The sequence below is a fragment of the Berghia stephanieae genome, chromosome 3, assembly GCF_034508935.2.
Source record: "Berghia stephanieae isolate SIO BIC M18660-M18661 chromosome 3, UCSD_Bste_1.3, whole genome shotgun sequence".
Lineage (NCBI taxonomy): Eukaryota > Metazoa > Mollusca > Gastropoda > Nudibranchia > Aeolidiidae > Berghia > Berghia stephanieae.
The window spans coordinates 59,105,066-59,130,065 of record NC_088362.1 but is presented as its reverse complement, the minus strand read 5'-3'; the positions used below and the strand labels follow the sequence as shown (position 1 = coordinate 59,130,065).

At 42.1% G+C, this 25,000-nt stretch overlaps 1 protein-coding gene across 1 annotated transcript in view; it reads left to right on the top strand.

The window, feature by feature from the left end:
* Window positions 1-7,586: 7,586 nt before the first annotated feature.
* Window positions 7,587-25,000, top strand: part of LOC144969298 (uncharacterized) — a 36,448-nt gene continuing 19,034 nt past the window's right edge. The window contains exons 1-4 of the mRNA XM_078908407.1: window positions 7,587-7,742; window positions 15,898-16,100; window positions 21,043-21,207; window positions 24,881-24,955. Coding sequence (XP_078764533.1) covers window positions 21,165-21,207; window positions 24,881-24,955 — 118 coding nt within the window. The 5' untranslated portion in view covers window positions 7,587-7,742; window positions 15,898-16,100; window positions 21,043-21,164. The remainder of the gene's footprint in view (window positions 7,743-15,897; window positions 16,101-21,042; window positions 21,208-24,880; window positions 24,956-25,000) is intronic.

Sequence of the window (25,000 nt, the reverse complement as noted above, 5' to 3'; positions counted from 1 at the left end):
CGATCATCTACCTCACAACTCCTCTTAACTCGCCACCTCTTCTCCTGCTTTTCTTCCTAGTCTTCCTCCACCTCCTCCTCCTCCTCTTCTTCCTCTTCTTCCTCCTCCTCCTCACCACCAACACCAACTCCATCATAATGAATGCCACATCTCCATTCAGACAGGGCAGCATCATCCTCCAGGACCAGTTCTTTCATATCGTCCTTTACCCTATCAACCCATTCTTTGGGCGTCCCGTTTTCCTTTTCCCCGCTAAATGTATATCCAATAATTTCCTTCCCACGTACTCCCTCTCTTGTCTCTTAACATGTCCGAACCATTTCAATCTATATTCTCTCATTTTTTGATACATTCTTCATTTCATTTATCCTTCGAATTCTTTCATTTCTCACGTTATCTTATCTTGTCCAGCAAAGTGACCATCTCATCATCCTCATTTCTGCCACCTCGACTTCTTTTAACTCGTTTCTTTGCTGCAGCTGCTGTCTCTAGACCATACAACATTGCTGGTCTTACAACAGATGTATATTTTTTCCCTCTAGCTTTGAGGACATTCGTTTGTCACACTTAACTCCTCCTCTTCCTTTCCTCATCTACCTAACTCCCTCCATTCCCTTCGTCTCTCTCTCTCTCTCTCTCTCTCTCTCTATTCGCTCTCTTTCTCTTTCTCTCTTCTCATTTTCACCACCTTGCATTACCACGATCATCGTATCTACCTCCCAATTCCTCTTAACTCGCCACTTCTCCTGCTTTGCTTCCTCATCTCTGTCCTCCTTCTCCTCACCACCACCACCACAATAATGACTCCTACATCTCCATGCATCTCGGTTCATTGCATCATCTTCCTCCAAGACCGGGTTCTTTCATATCGTCCTTTACCTTATCCACCCATATAGTCTTTGGGCGTACCTTTTTTCTCTTTCCCGCTAATTGTATATCTAATACTGTCCTTTCCACGTACTCCCTCTCTCGTCTCTTAACATGTCCCAACCATTTCAATCTATCTTCTCTCATATTTATTGATACATTCTTCACTTCAGTCAACCTTCGAATTCGTTCATTTTTCCAAGTTATCTTTTCTTGTCCAGTCAAGTGACCATCTCAACATCCTCATTTCTGCCACCTAAACACCTTTAACTCGTTTCTTTGCTGTAGCTGCTGTCTCTAGTCCATACAACATTGCTGGCCTTACATCAGGAAATTTCTCGGATAACTTTGATATATTTATTTCTCTGTTACCCCTTTTGCTCTTAGACATTACCGCGTTTCTTATCTTAGTAGCTTCATAATATGCTTTCTCCAGGTCAATGAACACACAATGTAATTCTCTTTGTTTTTATCTATACTTCTCTGCGGTCTTTTTTGAGCAAATACTCCATCTGTTGTACGTTTACCAGCAACAAATCTTCACTTATGTCTACATCTTTTCTAATCCTCTTATCGATTACTCTTTCCCATGTCGTCATTGTATGGCTCATCAACTTGATGCCCCTATAGTGACAACATTCTAGAAAATCTCTCTTATTTTTTTATACGGGGATCAACGTACTTTATGTCCTTTCTTCTAGCATATTGTCTTTCTGTAAGATGTCGTTGAGTAACCGTAGCAGGAAATTTAACCCTTCGTCTCCAAGAGATTTCCATCCTTCTACTTGTCCGACTGGTGACCCCCTTTTCACCTTGCGCACACCTCGTTCTTGCTTATTTCATCTAATGTATTCTCCTTAGGTTGTATAACTGCACTTCTCCCTCCCTGTAATCCTCTTCATTCATGAGGTGTTCACAGTTTGTTTTCCATCGTGCTCCATTCTCTTCATCTTTGCCCAATACTCTTCCATTCTTATCTTTGATCATCTTGATATGTTACAATATTTTATCTCTTCTATTCTTGCCCCCCTGTTTCTCTATCTTGAAAATTTTGTCTGCCCTTCTTTACTTTCTAATTGGCCATACATATCCCTGAATGCCTCGGATTTTGCTTTTGCAACCGTTATAGTTTTGCTTCTCTCTTTGTCTGTTTATATTCATCTACTTTCATAGTTTTTCTGTTTGTCTCCGTGTTCTTCCTTGATTCCCCCTTTTTATTTATTGCTTCTTAATCCAACCATCGTGTTTTTTTCAATCTTTTCCTCTTGCCGAGTTCAACCCTAGCACTTTTATGGCCATTTCACGTATTGTACTAGCAGTTCTTTTCCATTCCTTTGGGAAATCAAGTCCTAGACATTCTTTTACCGTTGTAGCAAATATTTCCCTTTGGTCTTCATCTTTTAGTTTCCACCGCGTTTTCCCCTCACTTCATTTGTCCCTTATCTTTCTCTTTCAAGTGCCACTTTTGTAATAACAATCTTATGCGGCTCTGCCACTCTCTCGCCCCTCCCCCCCCCCCTCTCTCTCTCTCTCTCTCTCTGTCTGTCTCTCTCCCCCCCTCTCTCTCTCTAGGCAAAATACCACAATGTGATATGTCCTTTAAATTCGCCTTCTTCAATTCTGCTGCCATATCCATACCTTCTCAACCATCTCTCCTCTCCGATATTTCCATAACATGCCCTTTCAAGTCCGTACCGATGAAACTCTATCTGATTTGTCGAACAGTTCCAATTTTCATCAATCTCTTTCCAAAATCATTCTTAGTGTCTGGCGTACAAACTCTCTGGGGTGCGTATGCACTCACGACAATGATTTTCTCCATATTGACTACAATCTTGATCCACATAAATATTTCGAAACACCCTTAGGACTTTACCAACATTTTATGCAAGTTCTTTATCCAGGATGATACCAACTCCATTTCTTGTAGCCTCATTTCCTTTATAAAACATTTAAAATCCATCGCCAACATTCGTTGCTGTTTCACCTTTCCACTTTGTTTCTTGCACACACAAAATGTTAATTTTTCTTCTTTTCATAGCGTCAGCAATTTCTCTTGATCTGCCTGTTTTACTTCCAGCATTCAAACTTCCAATCTTGATCTTCACTTCCATCCGTTTCCTCGCCCATCTTTTACGCCTTTCGACCTTGAGTGGGTAAAAGATGAAACAAACATATTTAAAGACTGATATTAATTGCGTTCGGTCGCTGTTATGTTTTAAATGACGTCTATTCAGGGTATAGGCCACAGCCAACCAGTTTCCATAATTTTCTATCTTGAACTAACTTTTAAAAATCTCGTTCCATGTCTTATCACTTCCCTGTATATCAGCTTATTTAATTCTTCTTCATGTTCCCCGTGGCCTTCCCCTTGATCTGAGGGTTCCAGTCCAATACTTTCTTTGTTATAGTGGAGTCATTCTTTCTAAGGGTGTGTCCAACCTACCCCCATCGTCTTCTTCCTATTTCCTCTCCAAATTGGTTTCTGCTGTGTTCTGTTCCATTCTTCTTCGTTCTTAATTCTATCCATCCATTTTATTCTGAGTAACTTACGCATGCGCCTGTTTACTAAAATCTGTATCTTCCTTATCGTGCTTCATACATTGTGCGAACATTCCAAGGACTCAATTCAAAACTCCTGGTTTGGCGAAGACGTCATCGGGTCAGCAGTCCTTTCGTCTTTGTCTGTTGTCCTTCATAAATTCTATCTAAATAGTGTATCTATAATATTATATTTAAAAAAAAGATTCACTGGACTTTCTGCCTTTCCAGGTTTCTTTTGCCCATTTTGGTCAGACCAATGGGGCTAAATCTTTTTAATCAGGCCTAAGGACATTGAAGATGATATATTTTTTGAACGTTGAAAATTATTATCTAAACAATTGTGAACCAGAAGTAATGTACTATAATGATTGACTTGCAAGAAATATTGTTATACCACTAGGTCAAATCAAATAATCCAGAAAGTTCTTATTAAAACCATCTTCGATATTCTTAGACGGTCCCAAGCCCGGAAACTGAGAGGGAAAGTCTAGCTAGTTGTCTATGAAACTACGTACACATATTAGCAGGTCTGATAGGGGCGGGGGTTAGAAAAGAGATGTTGTAATTTGATTATTTTTCATTTTGTTAAACTGTAATTAATTATTCCCGTGGGTCCCGATCGATTCCGGGTGAATTCGTGATTAAGTTCTGCCCTCCTCCCCCCCCCCCACCCCACCACTCCCTGCCCACCCAGAAGTAATTGGGTAGCTGGGTCTAGTGAAAGTACTTTGTGATAGACTAGCGTCTATCCAAAGGTCAGTAAGAAATCGATATTGTCCATTTAACAGAATAGAAACTGGGATAAACTCCGGCTTCATGGGCCTTGTGGTTCTGAAGGGCTACCTTTGGCGGGGGGGGGGGGGGGGGTATTCCAGTCTGTAAACGTCTGTGCGGCTAAGTAATCTAGTGGTATGACACTCGCTTTCGGATCAGAAGGTCCTGGGTTCGAGCCTCGATTGGCGCAAAGTTGAATCTCTTTTTTAGGCGCTTTACATATTCTCTCATCATACTCAGGTGTAAAATGAGTGCCTGGTAGTTAACTGCGTTGTCTCAGATCAAAATATTGTGATATCGCCTAACAGGCGTCATGTCCCGTTTTACATGTTAAGTGTTGCTGTTGGCCAGGGACACCTTGTAAATCGCTTTGGGCACGTTTAATGGATATTACGCTATATATAAAATCTCATTTTTTTAAACGTCATAAACTCCATCAAAGTCTCACATTTAAACTATACATTCCGTTCCCAGCATTCGATTCTCGTCCCAAAAAAACGTATTTTCTTGTGCCGGCGGGTTACACTTTTCTTGAAAACAAGACTTCATTCTTGATTTTCTATTATCTAAATAAAGTAAGATAACATTTTAATAATATTTGATTAAAATCGACGTTGACGGTAGTTATAGATGCTGTGGAAGTAATGATGTTGTGGCGGAATGTGTAGTAGTTGTAGTGATAATGATATGGTGGTGGTAATTGTAGTTAGGTTAGTGATCATGATGTGGTGGTGGCTGTAGTAGTAGTATTGGTGGCTCTTGTAATATTAAGGGGGGGGGGGGGGAGCGACACTAAAAATGATGAATTTTGACCCAGTTTGCTAAAATTAGATTTTGGTGGGATGTTTTCATGTGACCATTTGTCTGCATATAAAATTGCATGAGAACTTCATCTTCAATTTTTTTCTACTCAAAAATAACGTATTTTGTGACCCATAGTATGGTTCAATCCTGCCCATTTTTAGTTTCAGTGGACTGATTTCATGAAATAATATCAAATAGTCTTTATAACTATGTAAAGGCAAAAACATATCAATGAAAAGTAAAAACTCTCCTCTATCTTCAACAACCAATCAACTTGTTCTTAATTATGTCATGTGGTCACAATCTAATCAGAGAGCGAGAGGAGAGTTTTCCCCTAAACTCGTTTACTTTGACTTTTAAATGCGTTTTTCTCAAAACTGCAATTTTCGTCACTAAAAACCTATCTCCTCCCTCAGTTTTCAACCAATCTTCTTCAAACTTTCTACAAATGAGTGTCATACAAATACGCAGGTCCTCTAGGGGCCGGACTTTTGAAAAAAAAAAAAAAATTTATGAGTAATTTGAAATTATGTAACTTTTTTCAAGGGGAATAATCGAATAATAACTTTGAACTTAATTTTTAAAGTTTCTAATTAAAAAATCAAAAATCGGGCTTCTAAAGCCTCGTTATTTTCATTTTTTTCTACCTCGGGCCAAAATATTATGGCAATGGGCTGATAAACAAAAAAGCCTTTGACTTTTTAAGATTTAATGTTTATTTTCCAATATGGCGTCGTTTCCATAGCAACGGGCAACTTTTTTTTCGAAAACAATTATATGCAATCATCCTTCCCAAACATATACATTATGACTGTGCATAGAAGGATATTTCATCAAATAAAAAAATGACCCTTTAGTGTCACTCCCCCCTTAATGATAATGTTGTTGTGGTGGTTGTACGTATTAATAGTAGTGATGATACTGTGTCGATGTTAGTGGTTATTCTGGTTGTATTTGCGAACACAATGCTGTAGTGGTAGTAGTTGTATTAGTAGTGGTAGACATGATCATGTGCAGTATTGATAGTGATGATTATATGGTGATTGTAGTAGCAGTGGTAGTGATGATGCTGTGGTGGTGGTGGTGGTTGTAGTAGTAGTAGTAGTAGTAGTAGTAGTAGTAGTAGTAGTAGTAGTAGTAGTAGTAGTAGTAGTAGTAGAAGTAGTAGTAGTAATAGATGTCGTCGTCGTCATCGTAGTAGTAGTAGTAGTAGTAGTAGTAGTAGTAGTAGTAGTAGTAGTAGTAGTAGTAGTAGTAGTAGTAGTAGTAGTAGTAGTAGTAGTAGTAGTAGTAGTAGAAGTAGTAATAGTAATAGTTGTCGTCGTCGTCGTCATCGTAGTAGTAGTAGTATTAGTAGAAGTAGTAGTAGTAGTAGTAGTAGTAGTAGTAGTAGTAGTAGTAGTAGTAGTAGTAGTAGTAGTAGTAGTAGTAGTAGTAGTAGTAGTAGTAGTAGTAGTAGTAGTAGTAGTAGTAGTAGTAGTAGTCAGTGTGTCGTCGTCGTCGTGTCGTCGTGTCGTCGTAGTAGTAGTAGTAGTGGTAGTAGTAGTAGTAGTAGTAGTTGTAGTAGTAGTAGTAGTAGTAGTAGTAGTAGTAGTAGTAGTAGTAGTAGTAGTAGTAGTAGTAGCAGTAAGTAGTAAATTCTAAAATTCTAAATTAGTAGTGGGAGAGATGGTAATATGTTGGTGGTGGTTGTAATTACAGTAGCGATAGTGATAATTATGTGGTAATGGCAGTGGTGATTATATTGTGATTGTGGTTGTTGTAGCAATGGTAGTGATGATGATATGTGGTGATGGTTGTGGTTGAAGTAGTTGGAGTGAAGAGGATGATGTGGTGGTATTGTTCATAATTTTAAAGCGTTGCTGTAAATGTGGTTTTTGTGGTGATTGTGGTGGTTGTTGTTGTAGTAGTAGTAGTGGTAGCCATGATGATGTGATATGGTGGTTGTAGTAGTACAGGTAGTAGTGTAGTAGTGTACAGGTAGTAGTGATAATGATGTAATGGTGGTAGTAGTGGCAGAGATAATGATGTTGTGAAGGTTGTAATAGTGGTATAATAGTAGTGAGAAGTTGTGATGGTGGTTGCAGCGTAGTGTTAGTGATAATGTTGTTGTTGCCGTTGTAGCAGTAGCGGTAATGATATTAATGTGGTAGTTGTTGTTATAGTACCAGTGATAGTGATGGTGATGTGGCAATGGTAGTTATAGTACTAGTGGTTGTGATAATGATGTGGTAACGGTGGTTGTAGTAGTTGGGGTAGTGTTGATGATGTGGTGGTGGCGATTTAAGTAGAAGTGGTAGTGGTTATGACGATGACATGGGTGATGATGATGGTGGTTCCAATGGATTACCATGGGGGTACATTGTCGGGGGGGGGGGTCGGTATTCTGGGGGATTCCGGGGAATTGTGATATTCTGACACACACGTTAAGAGCAAATGTTTCAATCATCGTCTATAATCCAGGTTGTGTGAATGTTATTTTTGTCCCGTTACGATTGCTGTCATTTGATTTTCCACACGATAATTGCTGTTCCTAACGTCATATTTCACACATGTCTTTGTTTACCATCCAAGTAGGCGTAGGGTAATTAAATATGATAAGAACAATCAGTAGATAAAACATACAGTCCTTGATCCGAGATCTCAACACAACAAGATTCTTTCTCCCTTGTGATTTGAATGAAAATTAGTTTTAGACATGAAGTTATTTCTTTCTTTGCTATCTCTAGTATTATCTGTGGTTCCGACATCATGTAAGTTGATGTTGATCTCAACACTAAATTCTCATCATCAATATCATCGTCATTATCATCATCATCAGAAGCATCATCATCCTCGTCGTCGTCGTAGTCGTCGTCATCATCATCATCGTCGTCGTCGTCATCATCGTCGTCGTCATCGTCATCAAATAGGGACATATCGAACTGCTCTACATGCCGAGTCCTTGTTTTAGCCTTGGTCAGCTTTATATCGGGTGTCCAGGCATGAGAGACGAACAGAACCTCTCCATTTCGAACGATTCCCAAACAACACCAAATATTGTATGCAAAGAAACTCTATAGATTCCTGTTTTTATTTTCCTTTTCTATTTTTCATGTTTAAAAACCAGCCCAGATGTTTCTATCAATGTTTAATACCGTGGCTTATTGATTTCTTCAGGAACTCTAAATATGTTTACATGTATGTTTTTTTAACGAGTCTATACAGATTCAGTGGGTGTATTGCGGTATTAATAACATTCGTGTTAGTGATTAGTTTTATATGGAAGATGTAGTGGGGTTTGATAAGCTAATATAATATCATTAAAATCTTTTAAGATTAGTGAGGCTATGTGGTCTAGTGGTATGACACTCGCTTTCGGATCGGAAGGTCTAAGCTTCGAGCCGCGCAGAGTTGAGTCCTTGGAAATGGATCTTTACTCACATTCGCTCACTGTACTCAGGTGTAAGATGAGTACCTGTCCGTTAACAGCGTTGTCTCTCCGGAAAAAATGTAATATCGCCTTACAGGCGTCATGTTTCGTTCTATATGTGTTGCTGTGGTCAGATATCTTTTGTAAAGCGTTTTGAGCACATTTAGTGGATATTGCGCAATATGAAAGACCAATTAATTTTTATCCATCCTTTCTCCGACATGATAAAATTCTTGTTGATGTCAAATACTACTTCTGTATTGTGCTGTTCTCTTGAAAAAACAACAACACGTATTTATAGTTTTGACAAAAAAACTCGTCCTATAAATATCGATTGATTAAAATGCCCCTCATCTTGACAAAAACTCTCAAACCTTGGACGCAGTACTCAGTTTTTGAAATTACGTTCCAAAAAGTGAAATGTTTTCAAGGATGTCTTGAACACAGACAGCGATTTGGATTACCGGATGCTCTATGGAATGGCGTTCTTTAGAGACGGACCAAAATCAGAAAAGGACCTTGTTTCCACCTTTGTAAAAATGCGTGGAATTGCCAAACGAATGGTGTCATTGGAGAAGCGGAAAGATTAAGTTGTCAAATATTTCTTAAAGAGTTTTGTAATGTAGCTGGGAGTTGGTGGGTGTTTTTCAGACAGCGATAAACTCTGACACATTCGTGAAATTTTGACCATCTTCTCAACAGGCAGACAGTTTAATTTTCCAAGGATAGCTGTGGCAGGGCGAAATCTATTCTTTTAAAAGGCCAATCTGTACCAATCTGGCAGCATTTTATTGGTTAACTTGTAGCCGTATGACCTTATTTTCCGAAATACCAAACAACAGAGTATTACAGTAGGAAACACAAAACTACAGAAATTCTTTCTTCATTAGAACTATCTCGGAGTGGAATGGACTGGATGAACTGGTCATCATGGCACCACACCTAAACGATTTCAAGGCCCGAATGACATGGTCCCGCGCCTAATGAGGACGCCACTGAAATACAACCAGATCAACCAGACCATTGGTTTCTTCAGCGCCAACCATACAGATACAGATACAGTAATTTAGCTTTAAAAATGAAAGAGAAAGGAGAATATTTTTGGTAACATCCTCAGAAAGGACCTGTCGAATAAATACCCTATTTCAAAAACAGATTGATGATTGGATCATTGTCTTAAATTTGGTGGTCCAACGACAGTCACGAATCTAAGAACGATCCAAATTTTTTGACTATATGAACAAAATCTATTGACGCCTCTGCTACTTTCAACTTCGTCTCGTTTTAAAACGTGTTGTTCCCCGCTTTCATCATCTTCGTTTTGCCATTCCACCCCTGACGAGTTATTTTTATCGTGCCAAATAACACAACGATATTGTGAGTGTGTGTAATTGCACGATGAAAAATAACGTGTTTATTTTTTTTTAAATGACCCATTCTTACATGTGCTTATAACATTTTTTAAAAACAGAATTCATTGCGTTAACATGCATAATTATAGCTCTAAGGAATATCACTTATACTGCATTCATGCTGGAAGTCTGCACGCACTGCACATCGTTCTTAAATATTGATCGATTAAAATGACCCTCATCTAGTTAAAAACTCTTAAACCTGATGTTTTATTAAAGTCACATATTTGATAGTTTTTCACGTGATTACTCTCAGTTTAGCCGGGTAGAATAATATACGATTCTTTCATTTCTTGGTATTTATTAAACGAGTTTTTATTATCTTGCCAAATAACACTACGAGCTTGCCAGTGTGTGTACTTGCATGATAGAAAATAACAGGTTTAATCAATACAAAAATGTTTCATAAATGAAATGTTAGGTTTATTGCACGTAAGATTTTTTTTTAGATATTTCGTGACAAAATGTATGTTAGTTGTACTTTGCTTCGCCACCATATATTGTATCTGTTTGAATAACAATTTGACCCCCCCCCCACCCCAATAAAAAGAAAAACGTTGGATTGGTATTCATGGTCACCAAAACATTATTTTTAATTGCCATTCAGTTATCTTTTACGCTTTATCTTAAATTAATCAAATGTGCGAAAATATTCTGCAATCGTTGAAAATAAAGTGTTTATTCAATGCGTTCAAAACATTATTCAACGATTGTACATTTACTAAGATATGACAGGATATTCCAATGGAAGGGGTAAAATATGTGACCCTCCGCCACGTAACGGTCTTAAGTCGGATTATTCCATTTTGGGATTTTGGTACCCAATCATAGCTTATTTTATGCTTTAAAATTTGATACCAAATTTATAGAAATTCTAATTATTCATTGCCCAACTATGACCGTTTGAAGTAGGAAGAGTGTAAAATTAAGTTGTGAGAAAATCGACTTTGAAGTGAGGCACCGTTTTCACGCATAGTCAAATCAATGGATTACTCCTTAGATAGGTAGGGGCTTTGAAAATTTGATGAGAATAGAAAAATTTGCAGAGACGCCAATTTTCAATTTGACTCACAGGAATTCCAGACACCACTCGGAGGAATTTCAATGCCGAAAGAGAAATTTCCGCACACACAAAAGGGAATTGGGATGATATTTGGTATTGTGTTTAAATATATTGTATAGATCAAAATAGATAACTGATAAGAACTATATTATGATATATGAACACATTGCCAAATACAACCCCAAAGTTTCCTTATTTCAAATGAAGTAAAGCTCCAAAACCTAATGGTGGTAGTGAGGATGAGGTTGTGTTGGTGGTAGTAGTAGTAGTAGTAGTAGTAGTAGTAGTAGTAGTAGTAGTAGTAGTAGTAATAGTAGTAGTAGTAGTAGTAGTAGTAGTAGTAGTAGTAGTAGCAGCAGCAGCAGCAGCAGCAGTAGTAGTAGTAGTAGTAGTAGTAGTAGTAGTAGTAGTAGTAGTAGTTAGTAGTAGTAGGTAGTAGTAGTAGTAGTAAGTAGTAGTAGTAGTAGTAGTAGTAGTAGTAGTAGTAGTATATAGTAGTAGTAGTAGTAGTAGTAGTAGTAGTAGTAGTAGCAGCAGCGCAGCAGCAGTAGTAGTAGTAGTAGTAGTAGTAGTAGTAGTAGTAGTAGTAGGTAGTAGTAGTAGTATAGTAGTAGTAGTAGTAGTAGTAGTAGTAGTAGTAGTAGTAGTAGTAGTAGTAGTAGTATTAGTAGTATTAGTAGTAGTAGTAGTAGTAGTAGTGATGATGACGATATGATAATGGTAGTAGTAGTAGTAGTAGTAGTAGTAGTAGTAGTAGTAGTAGTAGTAGTAGTAGTAGTAATTGTATTGATGATGATGTGGTGGTGGTGGTGGTGGTGGTGGTTGTGGTTGTAGTAGTGGCAGTGTTTGTAGTAGTAGTGATGATGTGGTGGTGGTGGTTGTAGTAGTAGTGGTAGTGATGATGATGTGGTGATGATGGTTGAAGTAGTAGTGGCAGTGATGACGTGGTGGTGGTGGTGATTGTAGTAGTAGTGGTCGTGATGAAGATGCGGTGGTGGTGGTTGTAATGTGTCTGTGTGTGTTTGTGTGTGTGTGTTTGAGAGAGAGAGAGAGAGAGAGAGAGAGAGAGAGAGAGATTGCTTAAAGTGCATGTAGTGATAAGTAGAGCAACTTGAAATTGAAAAAACGAGGCTAAAGTTTGAGGTCAAACTATTTGTGATTAGCTATTATTGGCAAGTACAGGAAAGTCAATATGAAAATTAATCCAGTGAGCGCAATTCATTGACTTGTGTGTGTGTTTGAGTGTTTGTGTGTATGTGTGCGTTTGTGTGAAGAGAGAGAGAGAGAGAGAGAGAGAGAGAGAGAGAGCGAGAGAGAGAGAGAGAGAGAGATTTGAGCTAAATTTGTTTGAATGGTTTTTACGTAGCTTGCAACACTGGTTGCAGTAGTATTGGTGGTGGTAGGGGTGGCGTTGTGGTGGTTTTGATAGTAGTTGCAGGGATGGTGATATGATGGTGGTGGTAGAGATGATGATGTAATAGTGGTTGTAGTTGTGGTGGCATGGATGGTGTTGTTGTAACACTGGTGGTTGGGATGGTGATTAGGTGGTTGTTACAGTAGTGGTGGTAGGGATGGTAATGTGGTGGTTGTAGTAGGAGTGGTAGGGATGGTGATGTGGTTGTAGTGGTATTGGTAGTGATAGTTGTAGTAGTAGTGATGATGATGTGGTGGTAATGGTGGCTGTAGTTGTTGTAGTAGCAGTGGTGATGATGACGATTGGTGGTGTTTGTTGTAGGAGTGGTAGTGATGATGATCTGGCGGTGATGGTGGTTGTAGTTGTAGTAGTAGCAGTTGTGATGATGACGATGTGGTGGTGGTTGTTGTAGGAGTGGTAGTTGTGATGATTTGGTGGTGGTGGTGGTTGAAGTAGTAGTGGTAATAAAGATGATGTGGTGGTGGTGATGGTTGTAGTAGTAGTGGTAGTGATGATAGTGTGGTGGTGATGGCTGTAGAAATAGTAGGTTGCTGCTGTAGTGGTAATGATGATATGGTGGTGGTGGTTGTAGTTGTAGTGGTATTGATGATGATGTGGTGGTGGTTGTAGTAGTAGCGGTAGTGATGGTTGTAGTAATAGTGATGGTGATGGTCGTTGTTGTTGTACTGGTAGCAGTGATGATGATGATGATGATGATGATGATGATGATGATGATGATGATGATGATGATGATGATGATAATGATGATGATGATGTGGTGGTGGTGGTTGTAGTAGTAGTGGTAATGGAGATGATGTGATGGTGGTGGTTGTTTTACTAGTGACTGGACGGGGAGGGGTGGGGGGGGGGGCGCTATCCTTGGAACAATTTAACCTCGCCGGAATTCGACGGGTTGCCCGTAACCAGGAATTTTTTGCTCCAGACCGGATTTTTTTTCCCGGTGAATCCGGAGTTTTGACATCACTGAATCTGTGATGAGCTTAGAATATACATTTGATAATGTACATAAACATTTTTGAAATAATCCAATTCTTACATTTTTGTAGTTATCATTATTGTGTAGACGTCTAAGATGTCCTCAAAATAAATAAAACACAATAAAAATGTTTTTTAAGGCCGACAATTTTATGACATTGCTAACTTTTTGAAGAAGTTTTGGTATTTAATTAAAGAATCAATGAATAAGAATTATTAATGTGACATTTTTGTCTTATTTATCAGATGAAATACCATTTCAAAATGCCAAAAGTTAAAGAAGGGTTTATAATTTCAAAGTACAGTTTTGAAATTTTGTGAAGTCGGGTGCGCAGGGAAAGTAATGTCAAGAAACCGGATGGGAGAAGAAGAGAAAGAATGAGAGAGTTAAACACACACACACACACACACACACACACATACACATATCCACACACACATATAAGTGAGAGAGCGAGGAATTGAGAAGAGAGAGAGAGAGAGAGAGAGAGAGAAAGAGAGAGAGAAAGAGGAGCGATGGGGGAGGGTCGAGAGACTCCTTGTGCATTAAGAGGGCGGGAGGGAAATAGAGTAAAGATTGAAACCTGACTGTATAAGTAAGTCATAGTCAATCAACTGGAAACATATTGACCAATGAGATTGCAATTAAAGAAATGGGCTGGTCAAATTTTTCATTGCATTGTTTCCATTTTGAGACAGAAGACAGCTTGAGGAGGAGGGGGTGGGGCTCATTGTGTAATGACTTACATTAAAACATGTTATTGAATCTCTCAAGTTTTTTCTTAGCGTTCACCCACATTGTTGATTGTTTATAAAGACCCCCCCCCCTTCTTTCAATATACAAAGAAAGCACGACAAAACGAACATATCTCTCTCACTCTCTCTCGCTCTATCTCTCTCTCTCTCTATCTCTCTCTCTCTCTCTCTGTGTATGTGTGTGTGTGTGTGTGTGTTTGTTTGTCCCTCTCTCCTTTTTATATATCTATCTATCTATCTATCTTTCTATCTATCTATATATATAGAGAAGTGGTCAAGTGGCATTGTACTGTGACCTGGATGACCCGGGTTCGAGCCCTGCTTCAGGCACTTTCGTTTGTTTCCTTGAGCAAGATTATTAACCCCCAATTGTCTCACTTGGACAACATGGGTGATTCCTGTTGACATCAGACATCTTGTTTGCTGAGTTATCTATATTCCTTCGTGGAATGCCTAGGCGACGATATCTTATGATATCGTGGTGAAAAAGGCATAATTTTTGTAAAACACACACACACACAGAAACACACACACACACACACACATATATATATATATATATATTATATATATATATATATGTATATACCTATATATTTATCCATCAATAGGTCTGCCTCTCTTTCTATTTGTCTATCCATACATTTAACTTTTTTTCATTTTTTAGTTACTTGTATTTCCATCGGCAGATTGTTGAAGGCTCTATTTACTATTCTGCTTAAAATTAAATGTTTATCCTACAACAATCTCTGTAAGTGTAAGATTAGGCAACTGTTGTCCTATTAAAGTAGTAGCATGTCCTATAATTTCGTGAATAAAGATCATTAACCAATGCAGCTAGACAAAGAAATAATAGCAAGTGGTGTGTATCGACATGCATTAACACACACATATGTAACACACGCATGCTGACGTCACGACGGATATTTTAATGGTCAACAGGCGCATGTGATGAGCGTTTACCAATCAGAATCATTCATTTGTAAGGTTGTCAGGGAAAAACCTAGACTTGTTTACAGTTTTTAAAATTCATTATTTGTTGAACCATGAAATTGTGGAAACAGTCATGCTTTCTCTGAGACAGATAAAGACACGCCCTTTGCTGTGGTATCTTTTATGGTATTGGTGAAGAAAAGACAGAATATAACTAAGCCTTGGAAATGGTGGCTCTCTGAGAAAAAGTCAACACTTGTTTTGAATGTTTCACTGATATAGAAGGCCCTTGTTTTGAATGTTTCACTGATAAACTTTATATTTATATAACTTATCGTCAATATTTATGTTGAATTATTATGTTTTCATTTAGAAAAATGATTGTAGTTTCTGAAACAACCAAAAACTGAAATTTGATAATTTTGACCTTTTCCCCCTTTAATCCGGTTTTCTTCGTTTTCCAAATTCCGACTTAATACCGCTTCGAGGCGTAGGGTCACATATTACAGTTAAAAGAGAAGTCAAATTGATATAAAGCTGCTTGAAGCTGCAGACTATAAAAAGTAGTAAAGAAAAATGAATAGAACAGCTTTAAAAAACAACAAAATACCAAACACGGAAAGTTTCGGGTCTCAAACCCTTTTTTCAGCCAACAACAAAAAACTTTGAAAACAAATACATTAATAATAAAACCAGATCGATGACACAGAAATATTCGTTACGTCCACTCTATTTAAAAATCTTGGAATGTAAACAAAAAGAAGCGATCTCTAGGTAACTAAGGAGTGGCAAACTGAGCAGAGTATTTAACAATGCATACATTTTGTTGCTTTTTTGTTTACATTCCAAAATGTTTCCTACAGAGAGAGGACGTACCGTTGACTGCGTTAGATAATATATGTCTGTCTATATCATTGCACAGGCTCGTCCCTTCAGATGAAGATATTACCAGAAACACCACTGAAAACGTTGCAAAAAGTCGTTGAATTTTCGTGTGTTTTTGACTCCAAGAACACTGAGGGCATTCTGTTGCTGCAAATATCAAAGAACAACGAAGCGCCCATGGTGATGGTTCGTCCGGATACAGAACTCCGTGTCAGCAAGGATATTTCTCAAAGATTTTGGGTGGGTATTTGCAGTACATCATTTTTATACATCGTCATCATGATAGGGAACAGAATTGTGATGTCAAAAAAATACTGGTTCCAACCTCATTGGGAGTGTAAATCTACTCTTCTGGAGCACTAGATACATACATTGTGTAATTGATCTTCTAGTTTCAGAGTGATGCATCTTATTTTCTAGTCTAGATATATGTGATCGTCAATAACGATCGGCTATCCTCGGTTCTTTACGACATGTAATTTGAAGAACATACCTATACATCCTGCTTCTAAAATTTAGTTCTTTTAACATCTCGCCTATTCATTACTAGTCTTATGAAGAACTGATACATTTCCAATGAGTTTGGAACCGTAAGAGTAAAAGGTGACGACTTCTCCGCCCCATTGAACTTTTATTCTATTCCACTTTAGTGTTTTGGGAGGGGGTGGGGGTGGGTCAGTGTTTAGGCATTTCACAATGACATAGAAGGCCCAGAGTACTGGCTCCGCGGCAGGCAATTTGGAGTTTTTTTCCTTGGTCAAGATCATCAATCCCCAATTCGTGCACTTGGACGATATAGGATATCTCTGTTGACAACAGACATTAGCTTCATTAATTATCTGCATTCCTTCATGGATTGCTTTGGGCGACAGCATCTAAGGATATGTGGTCTTGTGGTATGACATCCCCCTCGTGGATCTTCTACCTTGACGCTGGTGAGGGGCTTGAGGCACATGGAGGGCAAAGGTGTAAATCCCGATTGACCGTCACGAGACCATCCCGGGTATCGAGCCAACGAGCCACAAGAGCTAGTCGTCCCGATGTGTAACTAATGAAGATCCAACCCGGTGCCCGAATAGCAGCCGCTATCCCGGGCGACATACTACTATGTTCATGATGGTACCAATACAGAATTCTCAATGGCGAAGCGGTCTGCCCAAATAATACCGCGTTCGTGTCGCCAGGCTCGTCGACACGTTCGAAAATAAAGCAAGCGTCCCAACACAAATTCGATTCGCGGCCTGCCGAATGAGAAAAGCGATGTCGGGAATAGCGACATGACGCATATATTGTCCCTCAACATCAAGAGCCAGAGTATGGCAAAAAATGAGCTTTTGTCAAAGCTACTGGCCGCACGATGCGTAGACATCCTCCTATTACAGGAGACCCACCTTTATTCAGGCGCACAATCTTCCCCATTCCAGATCCCAGGCTATACGGTGGTCCAACGAGAGGACACCTCGAGGCTCAAAGGAGGGCTAAAGAGCCATCGAAGGTAAGGGTCATAGAGAGCGTAACGGACAGCAATGGGGTGAACAGAAGTTCCGTAGAAGTAGGTGGACTGTGTTTGCATAATATTTACAAACCACATAGAGCGACTTGGACTACACCACCGGTACCGGTGGTCAGTCATCCTTCCATCTGTCTGGGAGACTTTAATAACCACCATCACGAATGGGACTACCGAGACTGCAACGAGGCAGGAAGACAACTCCGCTCATGGATGGACTGTAACTACCCACACCTAGTGTACGATCCTACAGCCAAGGGTACCTTCAGGGGTACCCGCCATAAGAAAGAGTATACTCCAGACCTCACCCTCGTTACGAAAGGCGCAAACGATGAACCGCTGCAGGTGAAGCTAACAGTCCTCGGGGACTTTCCGCATAGCAAGCACAGTTCTTGTCACAGGGGGGGGGGGGGGGGGTGACAATATCGAGGGTGCAGTCTCTCCCACTTTGCAGATGGAACTTCAGGAAGGCTGATTGGGAGGAATTCAGTTACTATATTGAGCAGGTTTGCCCTGCCATTCCTCCCAAGTCCGAGAATATAACCAGATTTAGCAGGTTACTGGTTAAGAGCGCTCAACGTTCTATTCCAAGGGGCAAACGGAAATTCTACACCCCTTGGTGGACGGCAGAGTCGGAAAGGCCGTACAAAGAGTACCAGCAGAGCCAGTCCCAGGACGTAGCCGACATTTGTCTTCAGTCTTCTACTTCAGTCTTTGGCAGAGGGAAGGAAGCAACGGTGGCAGGAGTGCGTGGAAAGTCTCGACTTTACACACTCCAGCCGCCACGCTTGGCGTTTGATAAAGAAATTAGATCCGGATGGGATTTACGCGAAGGCTGCACCGGACTGTGAGGCAGACACAATTGCCAAGAATATTAAGGACCGTAGCAAACGGGTCAATAATCATGCTTTTGGGCGCGTGTCCGCAAGGCGTACCGTACAATTTTGGACTCGCTACCTGCGGAGGAGTCGGACTGGACGTCCCCGTTCAGTCCCCGAGAAGTGGGTGCAGCCATTAGCGATGTAAAGAACGGTAAAGCACCAGGGATAGACGGCGTATATCCCGATATGTTGACGCATCTGGGCCCCAGAGGCTGGCAGAGGTAATGTCTGACGTCCTTGCAAAAGGAAATCTCCCACAAGTGTGGAAGCATGCGAAGATAGTTGCCATTCTGAATCCCTCGAAATCGGCAAAGGAGGCTGACAGTTACAGACCCATATCTCAACTGAGCTGTCTTTACAAATTGTTGGAGCATGTTCTATTAAACCGATGGCCGTTCCTAGACGCTGCCCTGCCACCCGAGCAAACAGGCTTCAGGGAAGGGAGGTGCACCACGGAACAGGTCATTGCCCTTACAGATCATATTGAGCAAGGGTACGAGAGAAAACAGCAAACAGGTGCTGTATTTATAGACCAATCATCGGCCTATGATACGGTCTGGTGCGAAGGGTTAATGCCCAAACTTGCAAAGATCATAAGGTGCAAAAAGACATTGAAGTTGTTCTCTTCTATCTTAGGGGTAAGACAATTCCACGTCGCGCTGGGAGACGCTACGAGTAAAGTAAGGAAATATAAGAATGGGGTCCCTCAGGTTCGGTACTTGCGCCAATGTTGTTTAACGGTTACATTAGCGATATGCCGAAAACTTCCTCCCTGAGGCTGGGATACGCGGACGACTGGGCACTCGTTACTCAGAGTAAAGTGTGGACCCGTCTCGAGAGCTTACTCAGTGAGGACGTCACCAGACTCAAATCCTACTTCGACAAGTGGTACCTGAAGATGAACACTTCAAAAACCGTGGCCACTGCATTCCACCTATGCAGTGCATGGTACATCCGTAAACTGAAAGTCCTAGTCGGGGATCAGCCACTCCCATATGAGTCGCATCCAAAATATTTAGGGGTGACGTTGGATCGCAGCCTTACCTATCGGGTGCATCTCGAAGGAGTTGCCCGGAAGATAGAGAACGCAACAGTCTTCTGAGGAAGCTGGCGGGATCGACTTGAGGCGCTAGCCAAGAGACCTGAGAACGTCCGCCCTGGCTCTATGCTATTCCACCGCGGAGTATTGCGCTCCAGTGTGGGGTAGAAGCAGAAGCGTTGAGAAGGTGGATGTAAAACTTCGCAAGTCGATGCACATAGTGTCAGGAACGCTGGCAACAACTCCTAGAGAATGGGGCCCGATAATGGCAGCGATCCAGACCCCGATGTCCGGAGGGAGACGATTACGGTAAACTGGCTGAGTAAGATCCGAGAGAGAGGGAATGGGGATACCCCACTGACGCGCATAATGGACGGTGCCCCCGTTTCGAGCCGAAATAAGTCCCGGCAACCCTTGTACGCAGATTCCCTGACTACGGACAGAGCTACACATACGAGATGGAAGTCGGTTTGGACGAATTCAATCCCTCGTGGGGGCGGGGACGTACACTCCTCTAAGCTTGGTGAGAAGTTGCCAGGCTTTGATACCAGTGAGAGGAGACACTGGGTGGCTGCGAATCGGCTTCGGTCGAGGAGCTGCCTAACAGCCAGTGCGCTTTATCAGTGGGGACTTTACACCTGTCCAACATGTACCCGATGTGGACAAGAACCCGAAACGGCAGAGCATCTAGTCGAACGGTGTGTTGTGACGATACTACCAGGCGGGTTTGCGACGGTGCACGAATGCGGACCGGACTTTGTTGATTAGGTCGATCGTCATAACATAGTAGTGTGAGAACGGTAAGAGGCTGCTGCCTCCGGGCATAGTTGAGTCCTTGGAAAAGGCTCCTATCTCACATTCTTTCACTGTACTCATCAGGTTTAAAAATAGTATCTTGCCGTTAAAAGCTATGTTCCTATCGGGCAAAACAGGAGTCATATCTCATCCTTCATGTAACGTGTTGCTGTTGGTCAGGGACCCCTTGTAAGGCGCTTTGAGCACGTTTAGTCGATATTGCGCTATATATGAAAGCTCAAGTTTCTTTTAATGATGTCCCGTGGAAGGGTACAGTGGTGTTTTAAAAAAAAAGAATTGCATTTACTTGCATTATCAACTTCACCGGTGGGACCGCCACCATTATCATTGCCAAAACTGATCCTGATATGGGCATTGTTATTGGCTCAGAGGTAGGTGTCTGGTCTTGTAACAATGAGTGTCAAGCAAGGTGGACCGTGTTCAGTGATTATATGGCTCTGAGGCATGGTGTCTCGTCTTGCAACAATAAATGTCAAGTAAGGTGGAGATCATTCAGTGATGGGATGGATGTTAATCTTCTCCTCCTTAGTAAACTTATAGCATTTCGGATTGCTGCGGATGTTAGAGATTAATCTTAAGTTATTGTGACCATAAATATGACTTTCTGGGTAAAAATAAATTAAATTCCCTTTGTTTTATCTTATAGGGGAAATTTATCTCTAGGGTCTATTCCAAGGGAATAATGGAATAACCCAGGCATCAGCCGCAGTGCAGCGCCGCAAATTGAACTAATAACTTGCTCAGGGCTACACAGCGCGGCGGCGGTGATCGAACTCGGTACCTCTCGGTACGAAGCAAAGACCGTACCACTGAGCCACGCTGCCCCTCTTTGTTGAATCAAATTCATCTTGACAGGCTGTAATTTGATCACTTTTACTAGATATAGCGTTTTATCAATTCTAAAGTTTACTAGTACAATATAATGCAATCTTACAGGTTCGTGGGAGAGTGGATAACAAGAAAAGTGAACAATATCTGAACTGATCTTGCCCTACCCTAACCAAGAGGATGTGGGAGTCTACACATGCGCCGTGTACTTCTTGAACACTGAAGGTGTCATGCTGGAGAGAAGAGTCACGAAAAAATTGATGATCGATTCAGGTACGCTCATGTTAGTGTGACTGCATTTGTTGTTACTCTATCATTCATGTGACCCTTGAATTTGAGCTTTTATATAGCGCTGTATCCACCTAACGTGCTCAAACGCTTTAAAAATGGTCCCTGGTCAAAACTTAACACATAGGACGAGACAAGACTTCCCTTAGGATATATTACAATTTTTTTCAGACATAGACAACGCTTTTAACGACTGGTACTCATTTTACACATGAGTACGGTGAGAAAATGTGCCCGTCAGAGCGAGACTCGAACCCAGGATCTTCCGATCCGAATTCGAGTGTCACACTACCTGGTTTCAAAAAGTTACTATGATGTGATGAACCAGACTTGGTAAAGCAAATTTAAAATTAGAATGATAAGACACAGAACCTTGAGCTTTTCTATTCCTGTATGGATTTATATTGAATCTCTTCCATTATAAGAAGACACCAACTCCATGTTTGAATTGTGTCTATGTAATTGTAAATGTTTCTGCTCGAAGCTCGAAGAAATAAATAATAATCTGAAATTGAATGTAAGCTTTAATTTAATATACCAAAACAGATAAAATGGACGTTCCGGGCTTCCCCTTTATCAACAAAACAGGATGAAAAATGAAACACTAGAGACGAATGAGATAATGTGGTAGTGGCGTTGTTAACCTGCCCATACACCCTCCTCATAAAATAGTTATGCCATCTTTATCCCCCTCGTGGATCTTTACCTTGCAGTTGGTGAGGGGGCTTGAGGCACACGGGAGGGCAAAGGTGTAAATCCCGGTCGACCGTCACGAGACCATCCCGGGTATCGAGCCAACGAGCCACATGAGCTGCTCGCCCCGGTGTGTGACTAAATTTGATCCAAACCCGGTGCCCGAATAGCAGCCCTATCCCGGGCGCCACACTATTGTCCTTATGTCGAGTCCTAATCAGTCCCACCAATGGCGAAGCGGTCTGCCGCCTAGCCAAATAATACCGCGTTCGTGTCGCCCGGGTCGTCGGCACGTCCGAGAAAAAAGCAAACGTCCCATGCATCAATCGATTCGCGGCCTGCCGATCGGAAAATGCGACGGCGGGGATGGCGAGCTGACGCGTATATTGTCCCTGAACGTCGAGAGCCAGAGTATGGCAAAAAATGAGCTTTTATCAAAGCTATTGGCCGTTCATTGCGTAGATATCCTCCTGTTACAGGAGACCCACCTTTATTCAGGCGCGCAATCTTCCCGATTCCAGATCCCAGGCTATACGGTGGTCCAACGCGAGGACACCTCGAGGCTCAAAGGAGGGGTTAGCGTTTACGCTAAAGAGCCATCGAAGGTAAGGGTCATTGAGAGCGTAACGGACAGCAATGGGGTGAACCGAATTTCCGTGGAAGTAGGTGGACTGTGTTTGCATAATATTTACAAACCACCTAGAGCGACTTGGACTACACCACCGGTACCGGTGGTCAGCCATCCTTCCATCTGTCTGGGAGACTTTAATAGCCACCATCACGAATGGGGCTACCGAGACTGCAACGAGGCAGGAAGACAACTCCGCTCATGGATGGACTGTAACGATCTACACCTAGTGTACGATCCTACAGCCAAGGGTACCTTCCGGGGTACCCGCCATAAGAAGGAGTATACTCCAGACCTCACCCTCGTAACGAAAGGCGCGAACGGTGAACCGCTGCAGGTGAAGCGGACAGTCCTCGGGGACTTTCCGCATAGCCAGCACAGGCCGGTTCTTGTCACAGCTGGGGTGACAATACCGAGGGTGCAGTCTCTCCCACTTTGCAGATGGAATTTCAGGAAGGCTGACTGGGAGGAATTCAGTTCCTATATCGAGCAGGTCTGCCCTGCCATTCCTCCCAAGTCCAAGAATATAACCAGATTTAGTAGGCTACTGGTTAAGAGCGCTCAACGCTCTATTCCACGGGGCAAGCGGAAATTCTACACCCCTTGCTGGACAGCAGAGTCGGAAGAGCTGTACCGAGAGTACCAGCAGACCCAGTCCCAGGACACAGCCGATAGACTACTTCAGTCTCTGGCAGAGGGAAGGAAGCAACGGTGGCAGGAGACCGTGGAAAGTCTCGACTTTACACACTCCAGCCGCCACGCTTGGCGTTTGATAAAGAAATTGGACCCAGATCGGAATTTCGCGAAGGCTGCACCGGAATGCGAGGCAGACACAATTGCCAAGAATATTAAGAACCGTAGTAAGCGGGTCCCTAATCAGGCTTTTGAGCGCGGTGTCCGCAAGGCGTACCGTACGATTTTGGACTCGCTACCTGCGGAGGAGTCGGACTGGACGGCCCCGTTCAGTCCCCGAGAAGTGGGTGCAGCCATTAGCGAAGTAAAGAACGGCAAAGCAGCAGGGATAGATGGTGTATATCCCGATATGGTGACGCATCTGGGCCCCAGGGCACTGGCCTGGCTTGCAGAGGCAATGTCTGACGTCCTTGCAAAAGGAAAGCTTCCACAAGTATGGAAGCACGCGAAGATAGTTGCCATCCTGAAGCCAGGGAAGCCGGCGAAGGAGGCAGACAGTTACAGACCCATATCGCTGCTGAGCTGTCTTTACAAATTGTTGGAGCGTGAACACTTCAAAAACCGTGGCCACTGCATTCCACTTATGCAGTGGTTGGCACACCCGTAAACTGAATGTCCTAGTCGGGGACCAGCCACTCCCATATGAGCCGCGTCCAAAATATTTAGGGGTGACGTTGGATCGCAGCCTTACCTATCGGGTTCATCTCGAAGGGGTTGCCCGGAAGATAGAGAAGCGGAATAGTCTTCTGAGGAAGCTGGCGGGATCGACTTGGGGCGCTAGCCAAGCGCTCCTGAGAACATCCGCCCTGGCACTATGCTATTCCACCGCGGAGTATTGCGCTCCAGTGTGGGGTAGAAGCAGAAACGTTGAGAAGGTGGATGTAAAACTTCGCAAGTCGATGCACATAGTGTCGGGAACGCTAGCAACAACCCCTAGAGAATGGGGCCCGGTAATGGCAGCGATCCAGCCCCCCGATGTCCGTAGGGAGACCATTACGGGAAACTGGCTGAGTAAGATCAAAGAGAGAGGAATGGGGATACCCCTCTCATGCGCATAATGAACGGTGCCCCCGTTTCGAGCCGAAATAAGTCCCGGCAACCCTTGTACGCAGAATCCCTGACTACGGACAGAGCTGCACATACGAGATGGAAGTCGGTTTGGACGAATTCAATCCCTCGTGGGGGCGGGGACCTACACTCCTCTAAGCTTGGTGAGAAGTTGCCAGGCTTTGATACCAGTAAGAGGAGACACTGGGTAGCTGCGAATCGGCTTCGGTCGAGGAGCTGCCTAACGGCCGGTGCGTTACATCAGTGGGGTCTAACTTCCTGTCCTTTATGTCCACGCTGTGGACAAGAACCCGAAACGGCAGAGCATCTAGTCGAAAGGTGTGTTGTGACGATGCTACCAGGCGGGTTCGCGACGGTGCACGAATGCGGACCGGACTTTGCTGATTGGGTCGATCGTCATAACATAATAGTGTGAACCATAAGAAGCTGCTGCCATCTTTATGTACCTTAATTATTATTGGTACTCCGAAGGACTGGTTACATACACACTTCCAAGGATTTAGGAACCACAGGAGAATAGTGTTTGACGTCACGACTTTTCTTCCCTATTGGATAAAACATTATTCTTGTTCACAGAGCCCTCGGATGTGGACAAGCTGAAGGACAGAGTGACCGTTCTTGAGAAAGACAGGAAAACGGACGTGAAAAAGGGTGAAATTTTGTGTTTGACCATATATGTAGGGGGGGGGGGTGGTA